The 26,620-nt window shown below is 40.7% G+C and overlaps 1 protein-coding gene across 1 annotated transcript in view; it reads left to right on the forward strand.

Moving 5' to 3' along the window:
* Positions 1-25,894, forward strand: part of LOC145414701 (galactosylgalactosylxylosylprotein 3-beta-glucuronosyltransferase P-like) — a 28,850-nt gene extending 2,956 nt beyond the window's left edge. Inside the window, exons 2-5 of the mRNA XM_080284224.1 lie at positions 8,069-8,252; positions 18,957-19,111; positions 19,740-20,027; positions 24,757-25,894. Of these exons, the coding sequence (XP_080140350.1) occupies positions 8,072-8,252; positions 18,957-19,111; positions 19,740-20,027; positions 24,757-24,936 (804 nt within the window). The 5' untranslated portion in view covers positions 8,069-8,071 and the 3' untranslated portion in view covers positions 24,937-25,894. The remainder of the gene's footprint in view (positions 1-8,068; positions 8,253-18,956; positions 19,112-19,739; positions 20,028-24,756) is intronic.
* The last annotated feature ends 726 nt before the right edge of the window (positions 25,895-26,620 follow it).

Genomic DNA, 26,620 nt, shown 5'->3' on the forward strand with positions numbered 1-26,620 from the left:
GAAAAAACAGAAACTGGTGTACATCTAGTACATTTAATATTTTATATATATATACATACATATATATATATACAGTATATCTATCTATCTATCTATCTATATATATATATATATATATATATATATATATATATATATATATATATATATATGCTTTGCTAAGGTAACTATACATGAGTAGATAGCCTAACGTTGCTAGACAGGACTAGGCAGCCTCAGAAAAGAAAAAATAAGTTGGTCGATATGAATTTCTGTCTATAAATCTATATGTATTGATGTATAAAACTGTTTTTATATTTATATGCCTATCTATACCGGCATTTACCTATATATCTAACACTCTCTCTCTCTCTCTCTCTCTCTCTCTCTCTCTCTCTCTCTCTCAGGTGGTGGATTAGGCCTGTCAAATTACTATCCCTCATTCTCTGTCTACCTATCTGGTCATCTCCCCATCTCTATCTCTTTATCTGTCTATCTACCTGTCTACCTATTCATTAATCTATCTGTCTAAAATTGATCTAAATCTGTTTTAACTAAAATGCATACCTTGTCAAAATTCTCTCTCTCTCTCTCTCTCTCTCTCACACACACACACACACACACACACACACACACACACACACACTCTTTCACAACTACCCACACACCATACGATCCTAACGTGGTTGGCAAAGAGAAAGGTGTGTGTGTGTGTGTGTGTGTGTGTGTGTGTGTGTGTGTGTGTGTGTGTGTGTGTGTGTGTGTGTGTGTGTGTGTGTGTGTGTGTGTGTGTGTGTGTGTGTGTGTGTGTGTGTGTGTGTACAATGGAAAGAAAGATTTTGTATGGGAGGGGAGGGGGTTGAGAGAGAGAGAGAGAGAGAGAGAGAGAGAGAGAGAGAGAGAGAGAGAGAGAGAGAGAGAGAGAGAGAGAATCTTTAAGTTTAATAAAACCTTTTGGAGTTATTCAGCAAAAATAAAGAAGGCGTCATTTTACTACTGACGGTGAATATTCTTAGTAAAGGAAAATATTACGTATATGAAGTAAGAATATGTACGTAGACCATACCGGTATTGTGAATAAATTATGCCATGAATGTATTATGCATTATGGTGCTGTTTGATAAGATGCTTTTATAGAAGTATGTGTATTTATCTGGGACGAGTCTCTCTCTCTCTCTCTCTCTCTCTCTCAGGTCAATGCGCTAGGGCCATGTTTACTCTGTCTGGGCAGCCGAGAGAGAGAGAGAGAGAGAGAGAGAGAGTTTCCTCGAGGTCAAGTCTATCCTTACTCTTCTTGCTGACAATGAAGAATTACTGTATGCTACCGCTATACAGCTTTATTCAGCAGAAAGATATAAATTTTGTGGGCTGAATCTCTCTCTCTCTCTCTCTCTCTCTCTCTCTCTCTCCCCCAGTTGACTTGTTCAGTGAAGACGTTCTTTCTTAGTTTATTCTTGCTAGCCATGTCAAGACGATTTTTTAAGCTTCGGTGAGATTTTCTGAACTGGAGTACGGTAGTTTATACATTGCTATGATTTATTAACCCTACACGGTTACAATACTTTTCTAAATATCGGCTGATGGTAGTTCGATTAAAATGAAAGAAGTTTATGGTATTGGAGATGTTAATAATACTAAATACCGTTGTTTAGTGTTCATAATCTGTAATGTTTGTCGTAGTTGTAACAGTGGTGGTGGTGGTGGTGGTGGTGGTGGTGGTGGTGGTGGTAGGAGTAATGGTAGTGGTGAGAGAAGTAGGCGCAGTGGGAAAAATGGTAGGCCTAGTTCTGGTAGTGATGATAACGTTTTGTGTTCTCTGTAGTGATACCAGTGGTAGGCTTACATGTGATAGCTGTGGTGGTCGGGTAGTCATACGTTCTTTTATCAACCCGTTAGTGCCCATTTTTTTTTTTTTTTTTTGTCAGACTCTGGGCATAGGCTTCACAGCCTGCTATCAAGGCCCAGTAGTCCTCCTACATACCATACACCTCTACATGTCACCACTTCAGCGTTAACACCCACCGTCCATATTGAATACATGCTACAAAAAATAAAGGACTGGTGTATTGGTATTAGCGGGGGTATTTTTACGACATGTCGGCGGATCTTCTGTTGCTACGTGTGAGATTTTTTTTTTTAAGAATATTTAGCGTACCGCCCTCCGCCTATCGGGTCATAGTCGCTTAGCTCATTGGTTCTAACCTTTGAGATCTCCCCTGAATAATTTTTGAAAACGTTCAGTTCTGCCCTTTCAAGTGGACACGGTGTACATGGGTCAGGCCACTTCACTGCGATGTTTAATTTTATTCTTGGTACCTTTGGATGATTTCAATCAACAAATTAGAGGCCTTTTTTTAAGACGCAAGGGTTGAATTTGGCCTTTATTAACCCCTTCAGCATGAGAGGTAAGTCCAGAGTTGAATATATGTGTCTGGTAGCAGCAAGAATTAGGGAGTCATGAGATTACAAAGACTAAAACCATTCGGTACAATGACGCCTATTAATTATTCTTGCTTCTTCTCGTCGATATTATTCAGCTTAAAATCCTAGAGTTTTTGAACCAGAGTTAGATATTGTATAGCCTTCACGAAACCCTTCAGTGCAAGAGGTCTTTCCTACACTAAAAAAAAAAATATATGAGGAAGAAGAAGAAATTTCCTGGAGGTACACCAATAATAAACTGAAATATGGCGTCAGTGTAGTGAAAGGCCTGAAGTGTTTAAAAGTCAAATAGCTGAAAAACAGATCCATTAGTTCGGAACCGTCAGGGCGTAAACGAATGATAAACGGGAACTGCACAGGTATTTTCATTAATAACGTGGAATGACCCGTGTACTAAAAGGGATTGGAGGAGCACAGCGTTAGGCTACTTTTCTTTTCATGGAGAGAGTTACATAGAGTTACATAGATACACAGACCACACAGACCTTACGGTCCCTACGAGGTGGTCCGGCCTTATTCCTAATATAGTGCACAGGAGCAGGAGAAAAGGATAGCATAACAGAAGGCTCTCTCCCCCACCCTCCAGACCCTCCGGCATTTGCCGTACAGGAAACAAGAAAGGAAGTAATACCTTGCAGGAATGAAAAACCTGAAGGAATTTTATAGGACCGGCAGAAAGTAGAATAATATGGAAAAGGAAAATTTGGGCATACAGCCACATACTTACTCTGTGCATGCATTTTTTTTTCTTTTTCTTTTTTTTTAAATCAAAAGATGAATCTATTATATATATCCTAAAATATTGTCTGTGTCTAATAGACACATGAATGCAGACGCGAATATGCAATAATTGCTCCATCCTAACTAAACGACACCAACTGCGTCGAGATACATGTCTAGTCTCTTTTTAAATATATTTATGGTACCACTCTCAATCACATTCCCAGGGAGTTTATTCCATTCGCTTACAACAGAGTACGGTAAGTGAAGAAGTTTTTGGTTGTATCAAGATTAGCCCTCCTTGCTTAGAACTTCATATCATTTCCTCAAGTTACAGTCTCGGCAATTACTGTGAATAGCTTGCTTGAATCAGTATTACTAAAGCCTTTTAGAATCTTAAAACATTCAATCAGTTGTCCCCTGAGTCTCCGTTTTCTAAGAGAGAATAGGTTTAGTTCTCTGAGTCTCTCGAGGTATGGTTTATTCCTCAGGGACGGGATTAACTTGGTAGCCCTATGCTGGACCGCTTCCAGTATTTCTATGTCTTTAATTAGGTGAGGCGCCCAAAATTGCACTGCAAACTCTAAGTGTGGCTGACTATGCTTTTGTATAGGGGGATTACAATATCTTTGCTTTTATATGTAAAATGTCTTTTGATGAAGCCTAGGGCCCTGTTGGCTTTATTGGCGGCAGAGATACATTGATTTGAACATTTCAGATCGTCTGAAATTAGTACGCCTAGATCCTTAACTAGTGAGGACTTGCTAATGATTTGGCCCTTCATTTCGTAATCATATCTTTTGTTTTTCTTCCCACATTCCAGTACCTGACATTTGCTTACATTGAAGGGCATTTGCCATTTTTCTGACCAGTTGATAATTTTATTAAGGTCATTTTGAAGGCTAATTCTGTCTTCTTCAGTTAATATAGTGTTGCCGATTTTTGTGTCGTCAGCAAATTTAGAAATAAAGTTGTTTAGGCCAACATCGATATAGTTAATATACATAATAAATAGAGAGAGAGAGAGAGAGAGAGAGAGAGAGAGAGAGGGGGGGGGAGGGAAATCGGTGGGTGGGGGATAGGTCCAAGCCGCCCTTTACAAACTATTATAGGCTGGCCCGTATGGGTGCAATGATGGATTAATTTGTTTTTTACCAAGCTGAATAACAAGACGTCACCTTAAAAACTACCTTATCAGTGAGAGAATGATACGAGTGCCAGTTACCCCTTCAGATTGTCGCCTGGCTTATCATCGTCGACGATATGGGTAATCAGTTAGGTAGCCACCTTTGTGATTAGCCGAGATAGTAGCCTACCTTGGGTCGCATTTTGGGTGGCACACGAGGTTTCCTATCACTTCTTTCTTAGGGATTTATGTTGCATCTTAACATTTTTGTGAGTTCTATTTTCATCCCTTTAAAATCGGCAGTTTGCCTTAAGTATACACAAGATGATACTGAGGTGCAATGTGAAGAATAAATCTCCAAGGCAGATGTGTTACGAGGTATCCAAAGCCACTTAAATTACGACACCTATAATGGTCGTATGCAGTGGCGGCGCAATGGGGAGGAGGGGAGGGGACTTGAGCTCCAAATAATCCTCTCGGCCCCCTTTCGCCACCCAGTAATTTTGAGGCAAATTATTGTTCCTTTCGGTGCTCGGGCCACATCAGCACCCCCCCACCCCCACTGCTCCCAGGAAGCCCCTTAAGCCCACCCTATACAGTATTAAAAAAAAATTCCTGGAGCCGCTACTGTTCGTATGCGTAAACAAAAATGTGGACACTGTGAACCACATACAACGCTAAATGGTGTGTTTCAGCCGCCTGTTGAATCCGAAGAACATATTGTAAGAAGAGAGGATAACTGCAGTAGGCCGGCTGGCCCATGCTAGGCAGCTCCTAGAAGACTAACTGAACTACTAGAATGAGATAAGGATGGCAAAGAAGAAGGGATACGTCATATGTGTGCTCTCTGGGTGCCAAAATTATTGGGAAAATAGTAAGCACAAGCAGGTTCTTCGTAATCCCTCTCAAACAGAAAAAAAAAAATGGTAAATTATAAAACCAATTCTCTTTGACCCTGAGGCTCACTAGTCTTACCCCATGACACAGTTTTGATTACACACACACACACACACACACACACACACACACACACACACACACACACACACACACACACACACACACACACACACACACACACACACAGTCTGAGGGAAAAAGAAAAGAAAATTAAGACAACTTGTGGAACCAACTTGTAGAATGCGGATCAAAAAATACGTACCGTGGAATGAGCTGCCACAACTTTTATTTAACCGCCACGAGATTCACGAGCTTACCATCAATTATCTGTCGAAACTTACGACAGGGAGAACAAGGGAAGCGCGAAGATTCAACACACCGTCCCTTGTCCTTTCTACAAAATATTATTTCAGTTATGGGACGGAACTAATCTTAAGTTTATTGATTAACAGGGGCACATATCTCTAAGGCAGTGGGCCGGTATACAAAATCGGTGTTTGACCTAATTTTTTCGCAATAATATTCACTCCAGTTTGGTTGAAAATTTATGAAAGCTGTAAGAGCGAATATAAAATTATATCCAGGCTATCGGATGAGAGAAGGGAGAACAAACCGTCTGAGTTTAATATAAACACCGCACTGAAGAAAACATTCCCTCACGGGACCTCACAGCCTATTCTTCCAACAATCCCTAATGGGTCCTGATTTGTCCAGGTAATCCTTTAATGTCAGGAAATGCCGCCCACATCTTAAGCCCCCCACCACCAAAAGTAGGATATATAAGGTGTCCACTTGAAATATTGTTCATTGACTTGAAAAGGTATGTATAAAGCGAAACGCTGTCAACTTAACAGAGGCTTGTCTTCAATACGGTGTTTATATATATTACAAGGTATCGTATATACAAATTATCCCCTTTTATACATGTTTCAAACTCTGTTTACATTTTACAACATATACGATGTTTTGGAGAGCTGTGTGACTGGAAAGAAAGCAAAGACAAGCAGTCTTACATACACAGAAACATCATATATATATACATATATAGATAGATAGATAGATAGATATAGATAGATAGATAGATTGATAGATAGATATAATATATATATACCCACTTAGTATATGGCTGTAAACAAAAACAGTTTACAACAAGATCCACCGATCCCGAGAAAAACAAAAGAGCAAGGTATGGTGCGTGTGTTTAAGTAGTCACGGTGACGAAGGTAAGGTGCTAAGGCAGGAAGGTAGTGTGGCAGTGTGCGTCTGACTGTCAAGCGAGGGAGATGTGGCGGCGGCGAGTAACAGTAAGTGAAACAATAGTGCGCAAGAGCAGAATTCGGAAACAAATTTAGAATCAATTTCCACTCTTCACTCACATGTGAATTAGCAGGAAGACGTGCAAAAGATACGGGAAGTTTCTGCACTTCTGTTTACCTGTTCCTCCTGTCATGCAGAAGTGAAAATTTTCTTCCTGTAACTACATTTTTTTTTTTTTTTTTTTTGCTATCATGATGGACTAAATGCATGGGAAATTTCTGCGCTCTCCTTGTCCTTCCTGAAAATACAAATTTGTGTTGCAGTAGAACATTCATCGTAAATCTTTCGTGAATCCGGCCCCAATACTATAAATCTGCCGTAAAATTCCTATTTAAAGTACCCAGGCAGACTATTTTGCTTGTTGAATCCCGTATCAATGCCTTTATTACTGCTACCCAGGGTGCTGGACAGGGACAGGGACGCCTTCATGTGGTGGCATCGTTATAAGTAAGCTGCTCTACTGCCCGGTTACACAAACGTCTTTCAGCTCTCTCCCTATCCTGAGAGGAGGATGGTGGACCGGGACTACATCAAGAACAACCTCAAAAATGGAGGCTGCATATCATCTGCTAACTCTTTCTCTCTCTCTCTCTCTCTCTCTCTCTCTCTCTCTCTCTCTCTCTCTCTCTACCAGTTTACAACGAATCTATAGTGCATTATTAAGTTAAAAAATTAAAACGATATTTGTTAATATCTTACGGCAGGAAAAGCCCGGTGCCTTACCTATCTCCTTATCTGAGTGACGTACCGGTAATCAGCTGGTTTTTTATAGCCTTGATTACGGTAGTTGTGTGTGTGTGTAAAACGTCTGGCTTGTTAGATTATCGAGAATTTACTTCGTTGAAGATAAAAATTTTGTTTTTGTTGATCAAAATGTTTTTGTTATTGTTTTCGTTTTCTCCTCCACTCCGTCTTCTACTACTTGTTCTTGGTGAAATTCACTCTCTCTCTCTCTCTCTCTCTCTTGACCAGATGTTCCTTTCCGGGTGGTTTGTGAATAAACGTCACTTAGCGTAACACAAGACTTCTTTTGTGCGGATACATTTTTATCTACTTAATCAACTAGAGGAGCTTATTTTTTTTTTACACAACATATGTAGCATTAATCCCGTCACTGCTAAAAGTTATTCCGTAGGTACCAGTAACTGAAGTCGTCTGGGGGCAGCAAGAATAAACTACTCTAAAACGTCATATTAAGCATCGTCATCGGTTACTCCCTGTCGAACCTCATACTCAGCTATCGACCTATCTTGTTTAGCCAACATTCCACAGTATTGAATCACGGAGGTTGCGAGCCGAGGATCACTGATATATATGGCAAAAGTAGGGGAATAAAATCGATATATGAACTGCAATAGACTCATCATCATCATCATCATCAGCCAGTCTCAGATGGGGTGAGGTACGATCCAGAAAGAAAAAGTATAGGCCTAAAAGTAGGCGAACTATCGTCATCATTCTCTGGTGTGCTTGAGGGTTATGATTATATTACGTTATGTTACCGGTATTTTACATTAGGTTAATTTAAATTACGGATGATGATGATGATGATGATGATGATGGTGACGATGCTGTACTTTTCAGAGGATGGTGCGAGTGGGGTGGGTGCGTGGTATAGGAGTGTGGTGTGCTGGAGGGCTGCTGTTGGTGCTACTGGGGTTGGCTGTCAGGACACACTCACCATCCCTTCACCTGGCTGAGATAAGACCCTCTACAGTGAAACTACATGATCACTGGGAGCATCCACCTCGACCTTTACCTCAGCCCAGTAAGGTGAGATACATTATGTTATACTGTACTGTGATGATTACCCGGTACCAGATACCGTAGTAGGCACTGTATTACAGTACATAGCCTATTATACTATACCATGTCATACCGGTACTATACTATACTACACTACACTACACTACACTATACCCTACCCTACCCTACCCTACCCTACCCTACCACACCACACCACACCACACCACAGTACACGATACGATATCCTACCCAGTCTTACCCTACCCTACCCTACCACAGTACACTATACCCTGCCCTACCCTACCCTACCGTGCTACACTACACCTTACCATACCATACCACAGCACATTATATATATATACACTAAACTACCACACAACACTATACCCTATCCTACGCTACCCTATCCTACCCTACCATATACCTTACAATACCTTACCACACCATACTACAGAACACTTCACTGTTCTACTCAGCTCTGCTCTGCTGTATTCTGTTTTACTCTGCAATGCAATACGCTAACTAAACTACACTGCAGTACACGACAATGCACTACACAAATATATCTGAGTTCCTCTACAGTACACTATACTACACAGTTCTAGAAATGGATACTCTCTCTCTCTCTCTCTCTCTCTCCTTTCTGGAATGTGTATTTGTGTAGCCCAGAGTTTGTGTGTGTGTGTGTGTGTGTGTGTGTGTGTGTGTGTGTGTGTGTGAGTAGATTACCTACCTCAGAGTAACGTAGGGGTAGATAACCTTACCAATGCCCAAGTCACGCTCTCTCTCTCTCTCTCTCTCTCTCTCTCTCTCTCTCAACCTTGACGCCCACCCCACCCCACCTATACCTCAGTCTATTCGTACGTACAACTGAAATGGGGACGTGGATCATACATTTGACCGTTGTATAACGTAGTATGCGGACGACTCCCAAACTGTAATATTTTCACCTTAACCTGGCCCAGATTCTCATCCTGTTGTAGCTTCACGTAGCTCAGTGGCGAGATAAGGCACTATGATTCTACATCCTTTCGACAGCACATATTCATGACCCGCACCATCATATTCTAATGTTAACCTGTCGCACCACCATATTCTAGTGTTAATCTCTTGCTATAACTGAACACTTGAGATGAAAAGAGGGCAATTTTTGATCAAGTGTAAAAAGTGTAGGCTGCCTTAATAAACCACGCGAACTTGATATGCACTTATTCTAAGCCCTTTACCTAAAGACAATAAGAGGAACATAACTAAACATGCTATTATCCATCAATATATTCAACCTCCTTTCATTTGACGGAAATGGGCCACTCCCATAACCTGAATACCAAAGTTATGGTTGTATAAAATTCGATGAACCATATATATGAAGGAATGAGTCTTCTTGGTTACTAGTCACATCCATCTTCCAATCTGACTATTTTTAGAATACTACACCTAGAATACAAAGCTTCATTACTGGCTACCTCTCCTGGGTAGCTACTACGCTTAGAATACTACCATAAGTCGTGAATGCATGAAATTCACAGATTCTTACTTTTGAGGCAGGACTGGGTCTCGTCGGTTACTTGTCGAACCAGCTCTCCAATCTTCCTACACATGCCATCGACGGAGCTGAAAGGGGTTAAGGATCGTTGTCAGGTTATAACAAACACACTATAACAACAACAGCATAAGTAATGAAAACATTACTACAGTTAACCCCTTCACTGCGATGACGTACCGTACGTTAGTCTTGCTACCGTACCTCCAGAAGATTTTACCCAGCTCAAGAGTTACTTGTTGAAGTGGAGGGATTTAGTATAACCGTCATCAACCCCTTTTATTCAAGAAGCCATTGCCAAGTTGAATAAAGTCATCTGGAGGTAGTAAAAATAAACTTGTGAAGAAGGACTGGAGGGATTAACAGTAGTATTTAATGACACGACCAACAACAATAACAACAGCGAAGTGTGCAATCGATTAAAGCTATGGTCGTCAAGGTGTGCGTGTAAGTGTGTGTGTGTGTGTGTGTGTGTGTGTACTACTCCATAGCGACCAGTGTACAGTACGGCCAGAGTCAAAAGCTTGCACATTATTCCACTGCATTTGCTTTACATTTACGGCATTTCCGTCGTTTAAATGCATTGTTTTTATAATGATGATGATGAGGAGGAGGAGGAGGAGGAGAGGGATGGTGTGAGTTATCGTGGTGGTGGTGGTGGTGGTGGTGATGATGATGATGATGATGATGATAATGATGAAGAGAAGGAGAAGGAGAAGGATGGTGTGTTACGATGATGATGGTGATGATGATGAAGAGGAGGAGAAGGATGGTTTGAGTTATGATGATGATTACAGTGAGGGTGTGAAGGCTGTTTTTCATTAAATTACTGTTTCTGATAATTCTGCGTGACCCGACTCATGTTAATACCGAATAATTTTCCTTGACCTACATTTTTTCTTTCAATACGTTGTCATCTTTCATATTTTTAATTCTTGTTTCCTCCAGATGATTTTATTTAGCTAGGAGAGAGTTTTCGTGCTTAAGGGGTTGGAGTGAGCCTCTATTAACCCCTTCACACTAATAGCTTGTCTCTAGCTGAATAAAGTCGACGGTAGATAAGATTTAGAGTCTTTGGGTTGAAGGGGTTACACACACACACACACACACACACACACACACACACACACACACACACACACACACACACACACACACACACACACACACATCTCTTCTGCAAACGCATATATACACACACATACTTTATGTACGCACATGCACTCATAAAGGATACATGCTTACATACACGCAAATGTTTACATATTTATAAACATGCATGCGCAGTAAGCATACACACATACCTTTGCACGCGTGCATACATATACAAACACATACATATAAGCAGGATCACATTCTTACAAAAACTCTAGTCTACGGACAAATATTATTTACTGGTGATCACGTTCTCAAATATTTCTATGAGAGAGAGAGAGAGAGAGGGTTAGTAATGTCTAATATTTCGTTTCAGTTTAAAAAACTGCATTTTTAAATGGATGGTGAAGATACAGCTATCATTAACCCCCTCATTAAGAGAGGCCTTTTTCTGAGTTGAATAAAAATTGGAAAAATCAAGAAACAAAACCGCTGAAGACAAACCGTTAATAATCAACACATGTTTTAACTTTATCGTGCAGGTGGTGGTGATGGTGGTGTGTGTGTGTGTGTGTGTGTGTGTGTGTGTGTGTGTGTGTGTGTGTGTGTGTGTGTGTGTGTGTGTGTGTGTGTGTGTGTGTGTGTGTGTGTCGAGAGAGAGAGAGAGAGGTGGTATGGGGTAGGAAGGGAGGGGAGTAGAGGACGGGAGAGGAGAAGTATGGAAAAGATCGTAAATACATGAATGCACCAAAATCTCACTATAAACAAGAAAGCATCGCAAAAAAAAGTATACACCATTGGGAGGAGAGAAACGGAGAGGAGAGAAGGAGGGATGGAAAGGGAGAGGGTGGTGTATAGTAAAGAAGGGAAGAGGACAGAGAGCAGTAAGGAAGAAGACTGAAGTGGGAAGGAAGACCAAGTAATGGAAGGAAAAAGAAAAAAAAAACGGAAAGAAAGGAGAGAAGAGAAGGGGGGGGGGTTAGGGTAAGGCAGAGTATATTGTGAGAATCAAAGCTGAGAGAGAAGTATGAGAGGAGAAAAGAAAGGAGGAAGGATGATTAGGACAGGTTAGAGACAGAGAATATTATACACTAAGTCTTATGCAGAAATGAGGGAAGGAAGGAAAAAGGTGATAAAAGAAGAGAAGAGATGGGAAGAGAAGGATAAGCTAAGAGGACAGAAGATTGGGATAAGAGAGTTAAGGAAGGTTGGGGTCAGATAAAACTATTGAACTCAATAGACGAGAACAAGTGAAGGAAAAGTAAGAAGGAGAAAAAAGAACAGAAGAAGGGAGGAGAGAAGAGAAAAGAAGCGAGAAGAGAGAAGGGAGCGGAGGGTTAAGGTAGGTTAGGGTAAGACAGAGAACATTAGAAGGCTCAAGTGGCAAGGGTGAGGGTGGTTGTAATGAACTAAAAATAGCATACCCGGTATTGGAATATCTGCTTCTGGTTCTGTCACTGCCTTGTATGCTTTTTACTAACACCGTATACATCATCATCATCTTTATTACATCATCATCACTGTGACCCGAAGGATTAGCTGTAGCTGAATAAAATTGCCATGCAGTAGCCACAAGGATAAAAAATGCCAGAGAGGATCTAAATATGTATATGGTTTTATAGGCCCTGTTATCAGATGAATTTAATCAACTTACCGGTATGAAAATTCTCTTGTAGTGACCGGGTATATTAATGCCTATCTAACCTCACCGGTTCATAAAGTGTCCTTAACTTTAAAAAATAATGAGGACATACGAAGAATTTATATGTACATAAAAAAAAAAAAAAAGATCTTGGAGCTCAAAAGGGTGGTGTCCCTCATTAGCCTTTTCTCACTACTACCCGACGATTTATTAAACTTATGAAAGGTTCTCAAAGTGAATGAGTTTATTTAGGTTATATATATTTATCCCTCTAGTTTGAGAAATCAATTCTAAATTGAATAACCTAAATAGGAGATGACAAGAAGTATATGAAAAAAAAGACGTCCCCGCCGTGAATGAGTAATAAAAAATGATAATTGGTGAAACGCGGCTTTGGCAAGTTTTATAATGACCATATTCCCTTGCTGTCGCCATCAGTATGAGCCTTGGGTTTGGAGTTTTTCTTCTCTAGGCCAGCTGCACTGCCTGCAATCCAAGGCTAGCGAGTACAACCTACATCAGGAAAAATTATTGCAGTTGTGAAGAAGAGATACGTCTATGTAGTAGTCTTGTTCCGGATACTTCACACACACACACACACACACACACACACACACACACACACACACACACACACACACATAAACACACACACACACACACACACACACACACACACACACACACACACACACACACACACACACACACACACACACACACACACACACACACACACACACACCGTGTGTGTGTGTGTGTGTGTGTGTGTGTGTGTGTGTGTGTGTGTGTGTGTGTGTGTGTGTGTGTGTGTGTGTGTGTGTGTGTGTGTGTGTGTGTGTGTGTGTGTGTGTGTGTGTGTGTGCAGTATGTTTATGTATTTGAAAGAGAGAGAGAGAGAGAGAGAGAGAGAGATGAAGTGAAGCCTTATGTTAGCACTTTCCTCACCCCTCCCCCTCCCTCCCGTTCCCCATCTGTCACCCCTCACCTCTGTATCTCCCTCACCCAGTCCTTTTTCCTCCCGTCATCGTTTCTCTTTCTCACTCATTTCCCATTTTTCTCATTCCTTCTTATCTTTCCTTCCCCTCCCTCTCCTCCACCCCTCTCACTCACTTTTCTTCTCGTCTTAAATTACTTTCTTTAATCTCTCCCCCTCACACAAGCTTTTTCTTTTCTTTATCTTTCCTTTTGTGTTATTTTTTCCTCCTCTCTGTCTGTCTGTCTGTCTCTTTCTCTCTCACTCACTTCGTCACCCATCTTTCATCTCTCCCTTACCCTGCACTCCTCCTCCTTGGCCTCCCCTCAGTCTTTCCCTCCTCCCCTGCTCTCCCCTCTCCCCCCTTTCCTCTTATCCTCTTAGCAACTGTCTAAGCCTCACCACTCCTTCTTCTCGTGTTCTTCTTTATGGTAACGTTAAACATCTTCACGGCAATGAATTTTTTGTCCTCTTCGTCCTACCACGAGACGATTTATTAAGCTTCGGGGAACCATGCGTAGTGATGGGGTTAATAAGGGCTGTGTCTAACCACTGAAAACAAGAGTAAATGTAACATAGACATCATATGAGTGATAGGGTTAATATTTATCATAATTTTGAAGTTATACACAAAAATGGGAGAATGCATGCATATTATAATACAGTAATAATGATGATGATAATAATGATGATGATGATGAAAATAATAATAGTAATGATAATAAATTACAGTATTACAACAATAATAATACCAATAATAATAATGATAATAATATTGATAATAATAATAATAATAATAATAATAATAATAACAGTAATAATAAAATAATAATATAGCCATAATAATAATAACAGTAATAATAATAATCCATCTATCCATCCATCATCCAATCCTATGTCGCCCTATGAGGAGCGTAGGAACCCAGGGCTAGGCAAGTCGGTCCTGACATTTAAGATGAGTGACTCTCACTCATCCCTGAGTGGCATTACATGAGCAATAAACCCCAACCACCCCTTGGATATAAACCTACACAGGCTCAATCCGACTGGAGCACCTTAATTACCCACTAAACCACCAGGCACCATAATTTGGTTATATGGTTACCACCCAGCGTAGTAAATGGTTTCCTGGTGTACAGGAAACCATTTGGCTTGTCACTCAGTTTAGGGTCACCCATACGCGGAAGGAAGAGAAAAAAATACTACTACTAGTACACTACTACTACTACTACTACTACTACTGTACTACTAATATCAATAACAGTATTAACAACAATAGCAAGAACAGTAACAGTTATAACTGTTCGGAGCTTTAATGATGAGTGGAAGAGTGTGTGTTTTTTTTCTTTTTTAATGCAAGGAAGAAGGAAAAAAAAGCCAGGGGCCTGCAAACTGCTCCCTCCAAGAAAAAACAAAAACAAAGTAACAGAGCCAAATTCAAAATCCATTCATGTCGAGATGCCTGGACACACTGTGTTTGAAAGACTGGAGATCATAGGCAGTAGGAAAAACAGACAGACGGAGACAGTTCCAGAGTTCACCTGTTTCATATATGAAGGACTGGGAGTAGCAGTTAACTCTTGCATTAGAATTGGAGAGAAAAGGGATGTGAGTTTGTTGCTAGACAGGTGCTATGTGCTCACCATAGTGGTGGAGGGATGCAAGCAGACAATTCAGAGAAGCAGTGGCCATTGAAGCAGCGATAGAAATTAGATAATGATGCAACACTGCGGCGAAGAGACCGAGGTTGAAGGGAGCCAGTAAGAGGAGGAGAGTTAATGAGACGAAAAGCCTTTAACTACACCAGTAATTCTCAAACTATGGGTCGCGACCCAATGGTGGGTCGCGAGAGGAATTTTGATGGGTCGCTGGGATATACAATAGGCCTAATGCTTTCACTGTATTTCATTTACTTAACTGAAAATGTAATTATCCTTATTACACTACAGTATTAGCATATTCATAAAAATTACGATAGGCTATATACCGGTTACTCTGTGTGTGTGTGTGTGTGTGTGTGTGTGTGTGTGTGTGTGTGTGTGTGTGTGTGTGTGTATGTGTGTAGAAAAAAGTTTATATTCCACTGTGTACTGGGTATATTTGATTTTTTTACCCCGAGGGTCACAAAGTCTTGAAATATTCCAAATAGGGTCACACACTAAAAAGTTTGAGAACTGCTGGACTACACCCTGTTGAGAAGAGCTGTGTATGGGGAGCCTCCCTACACATGAGAGTTGTACTCTACACACGGGCGAATAATACCCGCTTATAAAGTCAACACCTGTGCAAGGATAAAGATGGTACAGAGTTGGCTTAGCACACCCGATCATTTGGAAACGGATTTTACAAGAGAGGTAATATGTTTTTTCCAAGATAAATCCAGCGAGAATGAAACCCCTAGTATGTTTAAAGATGAAGTAGGATTGAGTTGGATATTGTAAAAAATTAGAGGGTATTCCTGTGGAAGATTTTGTCAGGTTGACAGATGTTAGAACTGAGTTTTTGATGCATTAAAAACAACAAGGTTATTTTTACCACAATCAGAGATATTAGTCAAATCAGACATAAAGTGTGCCATGGCCTCATCCCATGTTTGCTGTAGTAGTGGCAGTAGTTGTTCCCTAGGCAGTCTGGCCAAACAGCCCCGGGTCCCTAAGGAAGGCCACGACCGAGACCAGGCTTTCCCACACAGCTCTCAAGGAGTGTATGTTGTGTTGTTGGCACAGGCGATTGTGTGCAATGCAGTCTTCCATGATGTGCTAAGTACTGTATAGGGTGCTGTGTTGCATCCTGGACAGGCGTCAGCGACTGAGTCATCCAGCCTCTTCTGATCACTCGAGAGGGCTGGATGATGCCCACATCTCAGCCTGACCAGGTGGACCCTGTCCTCATGAGGGAGGTAGGATTCAGAAGGGTGGATATCAGGAGGCCATGCATGCAGCTGCATGTTGTCTTTGAGTGACTGAATGGAGCGGCGAGTGATTTGAGCATGCATATGCTTCTGGAAGCTGGTTCAAGATACACGAGGGGGGAGGTGGCAGCATTTGTGTATGATATCCTATGCTTGGTGTTGTTTTGATGTTCCTTGGTGTGTGAGGATGTGCTGCCACTTAGTGTAGTGGTTGGTGTGGGTTTGTGGATGCTGCAGCAAGAATTTGTGTACCTCTCATGTCTAGATGATCCTTGACATTGAGGACTTTGGTTTCTTGGTGTAGGTGGTCTGTAGGTGTAGTAGCTGTGCAGCCTGTGATTATTTTTAGGGATTTGTTCTGTATGGTCTTTAGGGTGTTGTAGTGCGTTTTAGTGAGGTCAGAAGCCCAAGCAGGGCTCGCATAATTCATCAATGAACGTGTAACTGTTTGTATACTGTGGTGGTGGTTTCTTTGTTGTGTCCAAATGTTGTATGGGTGAGTGACCTTAGGACGTTAAGTCTTGGTGTTAATTTATTTTTAATGTTTGTGATGTGTTGTTTAAATGACACTGATGTATTGTATGTTACACCAATGAGTGTGTGTGTGTGTGTGTGTGTGTGTGTGTGTGTGTGTGTGTGTGTGTGTGTGTGTGTTAGAGGGGTGTTGTTTATGGTGAGGTGTGGAATGTGACTATGTTCTGCTGTCCAGTTTGTGAGAAGGGTCACTGTAGATTTGGCTGGGGCTATTTTGAGTCTGTTCATGGTGAACTATTTGTGCAGTGTGTTGAGGTAAGGTTAGAGGATGTGTGTGGCTGTGTTTGCGTTTTGATGTGTACATGTGCTATGTCGTTTGGACAGGAAGTTATGGGTATTTGTGATGTGTGGCGTGTGGGTATGTCGTGCATATATAGGTTAATGAGTGTTGGGGACAAAACAGATCCATGAGGGATACCATTTGTGAAGTTTCTGATGTTTGAAGACTGACCGGCAAATGTTACATGTGCACATCTGCCTGCTAAGTAGTTTGCCAGCCATCTTTTTGTGTTATTGTGCATGTCTGTGTTGAATATTTTGTTTGTGAGGTTGTGGCAGGGGATGGCATCAAAAGCTTTGTTAATGTCTAGTGTGACTAGAAGTGTTCTCTGTGGTGGCCTAGGTGAAATGATGCCATTGAAAACTCATTGCATAAGGTCTGTAAGAAGAGTGTTTGTGGAGTGTAGCAACCTAAAACCATGTTTTGATGGCAAGAAGGAATGGTCCAAGTTGATAGACAACAATGAAAGACTTTACCTAGGCAGGGTGTGTAAGTACAGTTCTTGAGGACAACAGAAGAGACCCCATCAGGCCCATATGTGTGCTTATGACTGAGCATGCTACTCAAAAGTTTTATTATTTTTTTCCTCATTCCTTGCGTGCTGGGAATACCTCAGCCATCTTTGGGGGGGAGTAAGAAATCATGCTGCTGTTGCTGATGATGATGATGATTTAACTTTTTCAGGAGAAAGATTGTTCAAATGGTGCATGTCGTCGTGGAAAGTGGATACCCAACCTGCCGACCCTATACATAGTCACGCCTACATACCCGAGAGCAGAGCAGGTCCCAGAACTGACTCGATTTGCCCAGACACTAATGAATGTGCCCAATGTTGTGTGGATTGTGTCAGAGGACGCCCCACAAACCACACCTGCACTAGTAACATATCTGAATGAAACAAATCTTAGTACTGTTTATCTCAGAGGTGGGTATAGTTACATCAATTGCTATTTGACCTTTTTATACAGTATGTTCCTATTTGCCATGATATACTGTACACCCTCACTCTGATGACATCATGTTTACTTGCATTTTTGTTAACTCCTGACAATTAAAATTCATCTTTGGCAAACTCCCTAGAAATGAAGGGATTAAAGGATGCTGGGTATTTTTCTGTAGCTGGTCATGTTTGGTGTAGGTATGTGTACTGTATATGTTTTATATATATAGTATATCTGTCTGTGTGGTGTGGGTGGTGCCCAAATATGTCCCACCATCTAAACCCACCCTCTTGACATACCTCAAAAATACTAGCTTTAGCTAGGAACATAAACGTCTGAGGATAGCATGAATAAAATACAGTATATGAGATGTTATAATGCTGAAGAGGTTAAGTAAAATGATATCGGGTGGTTCATATGGTCGGGTTGATAAGTTAGGAGATTGTCATTGCAAAAAATAAATATTTACTTCTGACTTTATATCAGCTTTGTATTGTGAATCATAAAGAACCTGTATACCGTAAAAAGCCCACGCAACCACTGACCTAAGATACTCACAGTAATCTACAGTATTCTGCTAATGTACCAAGCTGCACAGGCTTTAATGTGAATGTGAGAGTATAACCAATTTTGCCTATATGGCCAAGGGAGGTATATCCTAGGCTGAATATATGTATAAAAAAAAAAAAAAAAAATCCTGGGGCTGAAGAGTTTAATAATCAAACTATTATAGGTATAGCTTAAATAAAAACCTGAAGTTAGATACCTATACTAAAATACTGCATACTCTATTACCCCTTGCAGTTCAGATGCCAGCCCAATATCACAAGGTTAAGAACAAACCCAGAGGTGTTGCCAACAGAATGGCTGGCTTAAACTGGATCAGGGAGAATGCTAAGGAGGGGGTTCTGTACTTTGCTGATGATGACAACACATATGATATCCGGATTTTCGAGGAGGTAAGATCACTTTGCCTAAGGGTACTACATGTGATGATTTCTGACATCATCATCCAGGCAGTTCTCATTACAAGCCATTTTTTTATTTTTTATTTTCTTTTTTAATATTCTTTTTTCCTATTGAGCCCTAAGTAAATTAGAGAATAATCGCCTACTAAGTTTCATTCCTACTTATGATGGCAAAGACCAAGATGACAAGGGGACAGTTAATTTGTAGCCACCTTACAGAATTAAGGCATCTTTCAATTGATCAACAGAGTGATGGATTAGGTCCCTAGATAGATAAATAGATAGATGGATGGATAAACAGATAGAAAGATAGCAACCTATGATGTTCATTTGTCTCTTTCCCCATATTCAGTGTGGTATAATCAGTACTGTAGCACCTGTATGTAAAAAGTTGTGATATTATAAAACTCCCCCCTTACTTATAACAAGAAATGCTTTGAGTACTTCACAGTACAGTACTAAGTAAAAGTACCTGATGTTACAGATGTGGGGAAAAAAAAAAGAAAAAAGGTGTCATTGTTTCCAGCTGGACTGGTGATAGAGCTAGGAATATTGATTCAAACAGTGAATTCAGGATTCAGGATGATTATGATGATTAAACCAGTTCCTTATGTTCCAGATGCGATGGACAAAAAAGGTGTCAATGTTCCCCGTTGGATTGGTCACAAAGCTGGGAGTTTCAACCCCAATAGTGAAATCTGGGAAAGTTGTAGGTTTTTACGATGGATGGATCGCCAAACGTACATTCCCTATTGACATGGCTGGTTTTGCTGTTAACATTAGGTATTTGCTTGAACATCCACGAGCATCAATGCCATATAAAGTTGGGTACGAAGAAGATGGTTTTATGAAGAGCCTGGGCATCAAACCAGAGGAGATTGAACCACTTGCCTATAACTGCACAAAGGTACCGTATTCTTCCAGCCATCCATTCATCCACCCACCCACCCACCAACTCATCCATCCATCCATCCATCCATATAAGGTTCCTGTACATCCACACTTACACCACAGTGTTCCTGAACTTCCTTGTTTGTCTGTTTGTCTCTCCACATAACTCCACATGGTCCTTTCAGATAATTAATTTCCATTAGGCCTACCCCCACTCTTGATTTATGCTCTTCCAACAAAGACCAAGCCTCAAATGAGAGTCGAGATCACAATACTGTCATGAAGTCACTACTGTACTTCCATGCTCTTCTTCCCATTCTTTGTTACAACCTTCGGTGTACTGTATGTACAAATGTAATTATTCAAAATAGCTATAAAATATTCTGGTAGTCTATCCATCTGGTAGAAGTATGCTGAAATAGAGATTTGCTGATATTAAAGGTTTGAAATTAATTATTCATGATGTAAAATACTGTAATAGAGGGTAAAATATTCATCATCTACAGTAGATGTAATACAGATTGCTGAATGAAGAGAAGAATTAGAAAACATGGAGATTGCCAGGCACAAATGGATTGAACTTGCTGGTGAGGCTCTTAAGTGCATGGAAGTTTTGTTATTTGGGAGACATGTTATCTGTTGAAGGTGGGACAGGAGCTAGCTCTGTGACTGACTCTATTGAATACATTTACGTGAAGCTACAGAATGTGGTGAAAGTTTTTGGTGTATCAGGTAAAGCCAGGTTTCTGGGGGCTTGAATGATGAGTGAATGGAAGCATGGCCCACTGAACTGGGCAAACTTGGGCTGCCTGGGTGTTGCTACTCCTCACCCTGCCTTAGGATGGGAAACAAGGTCTGGATGATGATGATGATTAAGAACTGGCAAATCAACTTTACAGGTAGGAGTGGAACTTTAGTAGATAATTTACCTTTACAATAATTTACTGAGAAGCGAATGGCAAAAAGGATATTGCTTATTATAAGAACTGCCTGTAAACAGCCGATCCCACAGTACCCCCTTCACAGCGTAGGAGCACAAGGTTTCATTAATGCTGCATAGTTTGGACTATAGTATAAGAGAGAAGGTGAAGCGTGACTGAGTAAATATGATTTAGAGCAGATGGGGGTGTGTGCAAGATACTCACAGAAGAAATCTGTGCAGCATGTAAGGTGGTGCTTGGGGTGAAGAGAAGACAAAAGGGGGTGCAAGGAACAGCATGATGGGATGAAGAGTTGAGACAAGCTGCAGCACACAAGAATCTATCTATCTATTGCCAGATGCCATAATCCCATAAGGGGTGGCCATTTGACTTTGAGTTATTTGTTTTACGGGGAGGGGCACTAACCCTCCACCAACCCACTTGTTGACACGTAGGGAGCACCTATGGTTTGGTTATATGGTTACCATCCAGCGTTGTAAATGGTTTCTTGGCTTACAGGAAACCATTTGGCTTGTCACTCAGTGTAAAGCCACCTGTAAAGGAAAGAAAAGCAATAAGAAGTGACAGGAAAGCATATAATGAGTGGATGGGAAGCAGAGGCGTGGAAGTTCAGAAACAGAAGAGAGAGAGTTGCATGCAGAGAGGAAGAGAGAGGTGAAAAGATTAGTAGGAGAGAGTATGAAGAGAATGGATGAGGAATTTGGAAGGAATCTGAGTGTAAAGTGGAAAGAATGTAAGAAAACGTTCTGGAAAGACGTAAAGAGAGTAAGACAGGGTGATAATAAAGTTAATCAGGGGGTGAAAGATAAAAATGGTAGATTGCTAGTGGCGAGGGGAGAAAAAGTGAGCAGATGGAGAGAACACTTTTGGGAACTCTTAAACACTGGAGCGAGGATACATGGCCAGGGAATGGCTGGGAGAAGGAGGAAGGTGAGAAGAGAGGAAGAAATCCGTAGGATGGATGTAGTGGAAGCAATGAAGGTCAAAATGGGAAGAAATCAGAAGGATGGAAGTAGTGGAAGCAATGAAGGTCAAAATGGGGAAAGCCCCAGGAACAGATGGAGTGTGTGGTGAAATGCTGAAGCACGGAGGAGAGATACTAGTAGAATGGATGTGGAAGATGTGAAGACTGGCCTGGGAGGAAGGTAGAATCCCAGTAGATTGGAAGTCAGGTATGATTATTTTTCTGTACAAAGGAAAAGGCGAAAAAGAAGTGTGCAGTAATCATAGGGGCATTTGTCTTCTTACTGTAATAAGAAAAGGTTATGGTAGGATACTTATTGACAGAGTGAGAGAAATAACTGAGGAATTATACTCATTTTTTTTTTTTTTTTATCAAGGCAAAGGTGCACTTGACAGGTTGGTGATGATTGGCTGAATGCAGCATGTCCGAATAACATCTTTGTATTTCAAATAATTATCAGTAGCTAATGCAAATCTAAACCTATCTGCTAACCCAAATACAACGATGTTATTCGGACATACTGCATTCAGCCAGTCATCACCAACCTGTCATGTGCATCTCTGTGTCAATAAAAAGAACTGAGTATAGTTAGTGACGAACAAGGAGGTTTTTGGAAGGGAAGAGGATGTGTAGATCAGATATTCATTCTTAGGTCTTTAGTAGAAGAGTTTCTAGAGAATGGAAAGAAGTTGCATGCAGCCTTCATGGATATGAAGAAAGGATACTGGTATGGCAGGGTGGATGGACAAGGAATGTGGAAAATATTAAGAATATATGGAGTAAATGGGAAGTTGTTGAATGCTGTGAAGAGTAGGCCAATGTATCAGGCAGCTAAGGCTGCAGTGCATGTGGATAGTGAATTAAGTGAATTTTTCTATTATGTTGGATTGAAACAGATGTGTCATGTCTCCATGGTTGTTCATTCTGTTTATGGATAGGGTTATAAAAGAGATACAAGGAAGGGCAGTGGATGATGAAACATCCCTAATGAGTAAGGGCTACATTTGGAAACTCCTTGTACTGTTGTTTGCAGATGATACTGTATTGTTAAATGAAGACAAAGGGGAACTGCAAAGCTTAGTGAAGGAGTTTGGAAGTGTGTGTACAAAACAGAATCTAAAGGTGAATCCAGGGAAGAGTAAAGTTATGGTCTTCGAGAGAAATGAAGTCACTGGATGTACAGTGAGGTTGGATGATGAGGAAATGGAAAATGTGAGTGCATTTAAGTACTTGGGAAGTGTGATGAATAAGGATGGAAGTTTGGAGGATGAAGTGCTTGAAAGGGTACAACAAGGAAGATCAGTTGCTGGTTCTTTGAAAGCAGTGATAAGAAACAGAGAAGTGAGCACTGAAGTAAAAAAGTCACTGCATGACAGCATTGTGATACCAATTCTAACCTACAGAAGTGAAGCTTGGACCTTGTTGGAAGGACACAAGTCAAAAGTGAGAGCAGTGGAAATGAGTTATTTGAGTGGAGCATGTGGAGTTACATGGAGAGACCGACTGACAATTGAGGACATGAAGGAGTGTTGTGGTGTGGATATGGATGTGACAGAAAGCATTAGGAGAAACAAAATGAGGTGGCTTGGCCATGTGGAGAGGATTGAAAGCAAGAGACTAATGAGGAGAGTGTAGGCTATGTGTGAGGTGGGGGGGGATAGGAAGGGGGAGACCAAGGATGAGATGGTGGGATGGAGTGGAGAGGTATATGAGAGAAGGAGGTGTGAGCTGGAAGCAGGGCAATGAAATGGTGGGGGACTGAGTGACGTGGAGGCGCTTTTGTTTGTGACCACCCCTTACGGGATTAAGGCGTCTGGCAATAGATGGATAGATAGTTTGGACTATACCAGTATATCCCAAATCTTTCACCTTCATGACATCAAAGGATCCTATGGGTCATATTCTAGGTAGCACAAGAGGCTTCTTAGCACCTCTTCCTTTGTAATTTAATTTACCTAATGCATCTTAATACTCTTTTCTACGTTATTTGTAGTTTTAATACTAACACTGCGTGCATCACTAACATGCAAGAAGATATTACGGTATTAACATATGCTCAGTTTAAATTACTAATGGAAGGTGCTATAGAATCTCCAAAGCCATTTAGCATACGATCCTATATGTTACAGTACCAAAGAGTTAATGCTGAGAATTCACATGTAAGGTCATTATATATAAGTAACACCTTTAGAATTAGGATACGAATTTATGCATTTTGTTTGTACAGTACTTAATGTACAGTGTTTGATATTTGCTTGCATGAGTTTAAACATCATGATGATGATGATCATCATCATCATAACCTTGTGTTCCACTAGCTACTGTATCGGTACTGTACTTCTGTAAAGTGAGTAGGTTTCAGATACAGAAAAAGGCAAGCAGAAAAACAGTCAGTGAAGAGATAAATGATGATGATGTTGATGATGATGATGATGATGATGATGATGATGTTGATAATGATAATGATAAAGTTGGTCTACCTTAACTTTCCAGCAATTTTCATCCTTTTGCTGCATGTTTCTCACAGTTCTGTAACAAAATCAGTACTATGGTCCTATATCCTTTCCAAAGCAGATCTTTGTGGATGGCATAATATAATTCTAGTAATACTCTCTTGCTACAATGAAATGGCAGAATAAGGCAGTACTATGGCTCAAGATCCTTTCCATAGTACATTTTATGACTAGCATCATAGTCTACTATTAATCTCTTGTTACAAGTCTGCATTTCAAGATGGAGAGATGGCATTTTCAGCTCGTTAAAAACAACAGAATATTGCTATAATGATCTTGGTAACAATAAGAATGCTGTATAATAATATTCATCATTACGCCTTTCAGATATGGGTGTGGCACACTCAGACGAAAAAAAATGAGCCAGCTACCCCGGTGGTTCGAAACAATGCAACATTGGGCACAAACCTAGACCAGATCAGTCAGCTGCTGTGGAAGGGATCTGCTTCAAATTCTGGTGCTAAACCCAAATCAGGAAGTTCAGGTGGATCAGTCAAAATTTTGTAGTTGTGGGACTGGGACATGATTAGGCATGATGTGGAATGTGCATTTAGGTAGCAGACAGGTGGCTTTCCATCAACCCTGGGAGGTACTACCATAAGAGTTAAGTGTGGCTGTTAGCTTGGTAACTAAACACACAATCATCACTCTTAGGCAGGAAACATTCAACCACAAGTACAGTCACTTGATGATCTTTTTTTCTGAGTGACAGCACACAGAGTCAGAGTCCAAGCTGAGACTCTCACACTGTTGCAGATATTATGCATCTCAAGTAGGCCATCTTTTTTCCCAACAGTTTCCAGCAACTGTTAGGAATTTGCTGGTTTTGGAACTTGGTTTAGCTTCCAGTCCATAGATAACAACACCGCATCATTGCCAACCTCAGTGTGGGGATTCCTTACAAGGAACTATGGCTCATTTTTATTTATGTACGTATGTATGTGAAATGGTAGGAAAGCTAAATCAGCCAAATCAGTAAAAACACTGTAGTTGCAGTGATGTGACAGGATGAACTGTGATGTGATTGGTGAAACATGGCTTGATGTGATATCACAATGAGACTTAATTTAAAATAGCATATCTCACTGGGTTTAAAGCAAAACTCAGTCAAATCAATGTATTGTCAGTTCTCATCATAGCTTAGGGATATTTAAGAATGGGACAAGGTCATAGAGTGTGACCTCAGGGTTAAGAGACTGAATAGAGGGCCTGCTAGAAATTGAGCAGCATGGAGAGCTGTCATTAGGTGACTTAGGCCATTGGATGCAAACATGTTGGAACCTTTATAAATAATAATTATAAAAAAGAAACTAGAAACAGATGGTTTTGCAAATTTAGGGAGACTAGGAAATAAGCTGAGCAGGTAACACTGGCACTTAAAGAGGCAAATTTTTCAAGGATTTTATGGACCTGGTAGCCAAAAAGATGTAAAAAAGGTGACATATAATAAGGACTTATTGTAATAGTGGGGTGCAAGCTGTGGCATAGCCAGGTTTCAACAGAAGGGAGGGCCAAGCCCTATTTTTGGGGGACCCAATGCTAGACATCATCCACAAATTAAATAATCTGACATTTCAAGGGTCTGACTGGAAGACCCAAGTCCCCCCATAGCTATGCCACAGGATGCAGGTGATAAATGATGTGATGAGATTTGAAATGGTATAACATTTGTATTGTATCATTTATAAAGACTCCAACATGCTTGCATGCATCAGCCTTGGTCATCTAATGGTGGCTTTCCATGCTGGTTGATCTATTGCAGCCTCCATATATGGTCCCTTACCCCTGAAGTCACACTCTAGGACCTCGTCCCAGATCTTTTTTAGTCTGCCTCTCGCAACCCCACCCAGTGGTCATCCTCCATCCTCTCAACATTCCCAAACCATCTCAATCTACCCCTTCTCATCACAATACCAATAAATTCATACATAACCTTACTAACACAAAAAACAAAATTAGTCAAATCGATGTAGTTGTGGGGATGTAACAAATGTAATGTGATATGATATGACTTGAAATAACATAACCTCACCTCATTTCACCTGATCTGAAGTGAAAGTATAAATTCTGGCATGGATTGACATGAAGTGATGACATGATATGACCATATAAAACCTGATGTGATGGGAAATGGTGATCTTACTTCCATCTGACTGAAACATAACGCTGTGAAATTATGCAGCCTGACTTC

Source organism: Coenobita brevimanus, chromosome 100 (assembly GCF_032717465.1).
Source record: "Coenobita brevimanus isolate Jiangsu-jjx chromosome 100, ASM3271746v2, whole genome shotgun sequence".
NCBI lineage: Eukaryota > Metazoa > Arthropoda > Malacostraca > Decapoda > Coenobitidae > Coenobita > Coenobita brevimanus.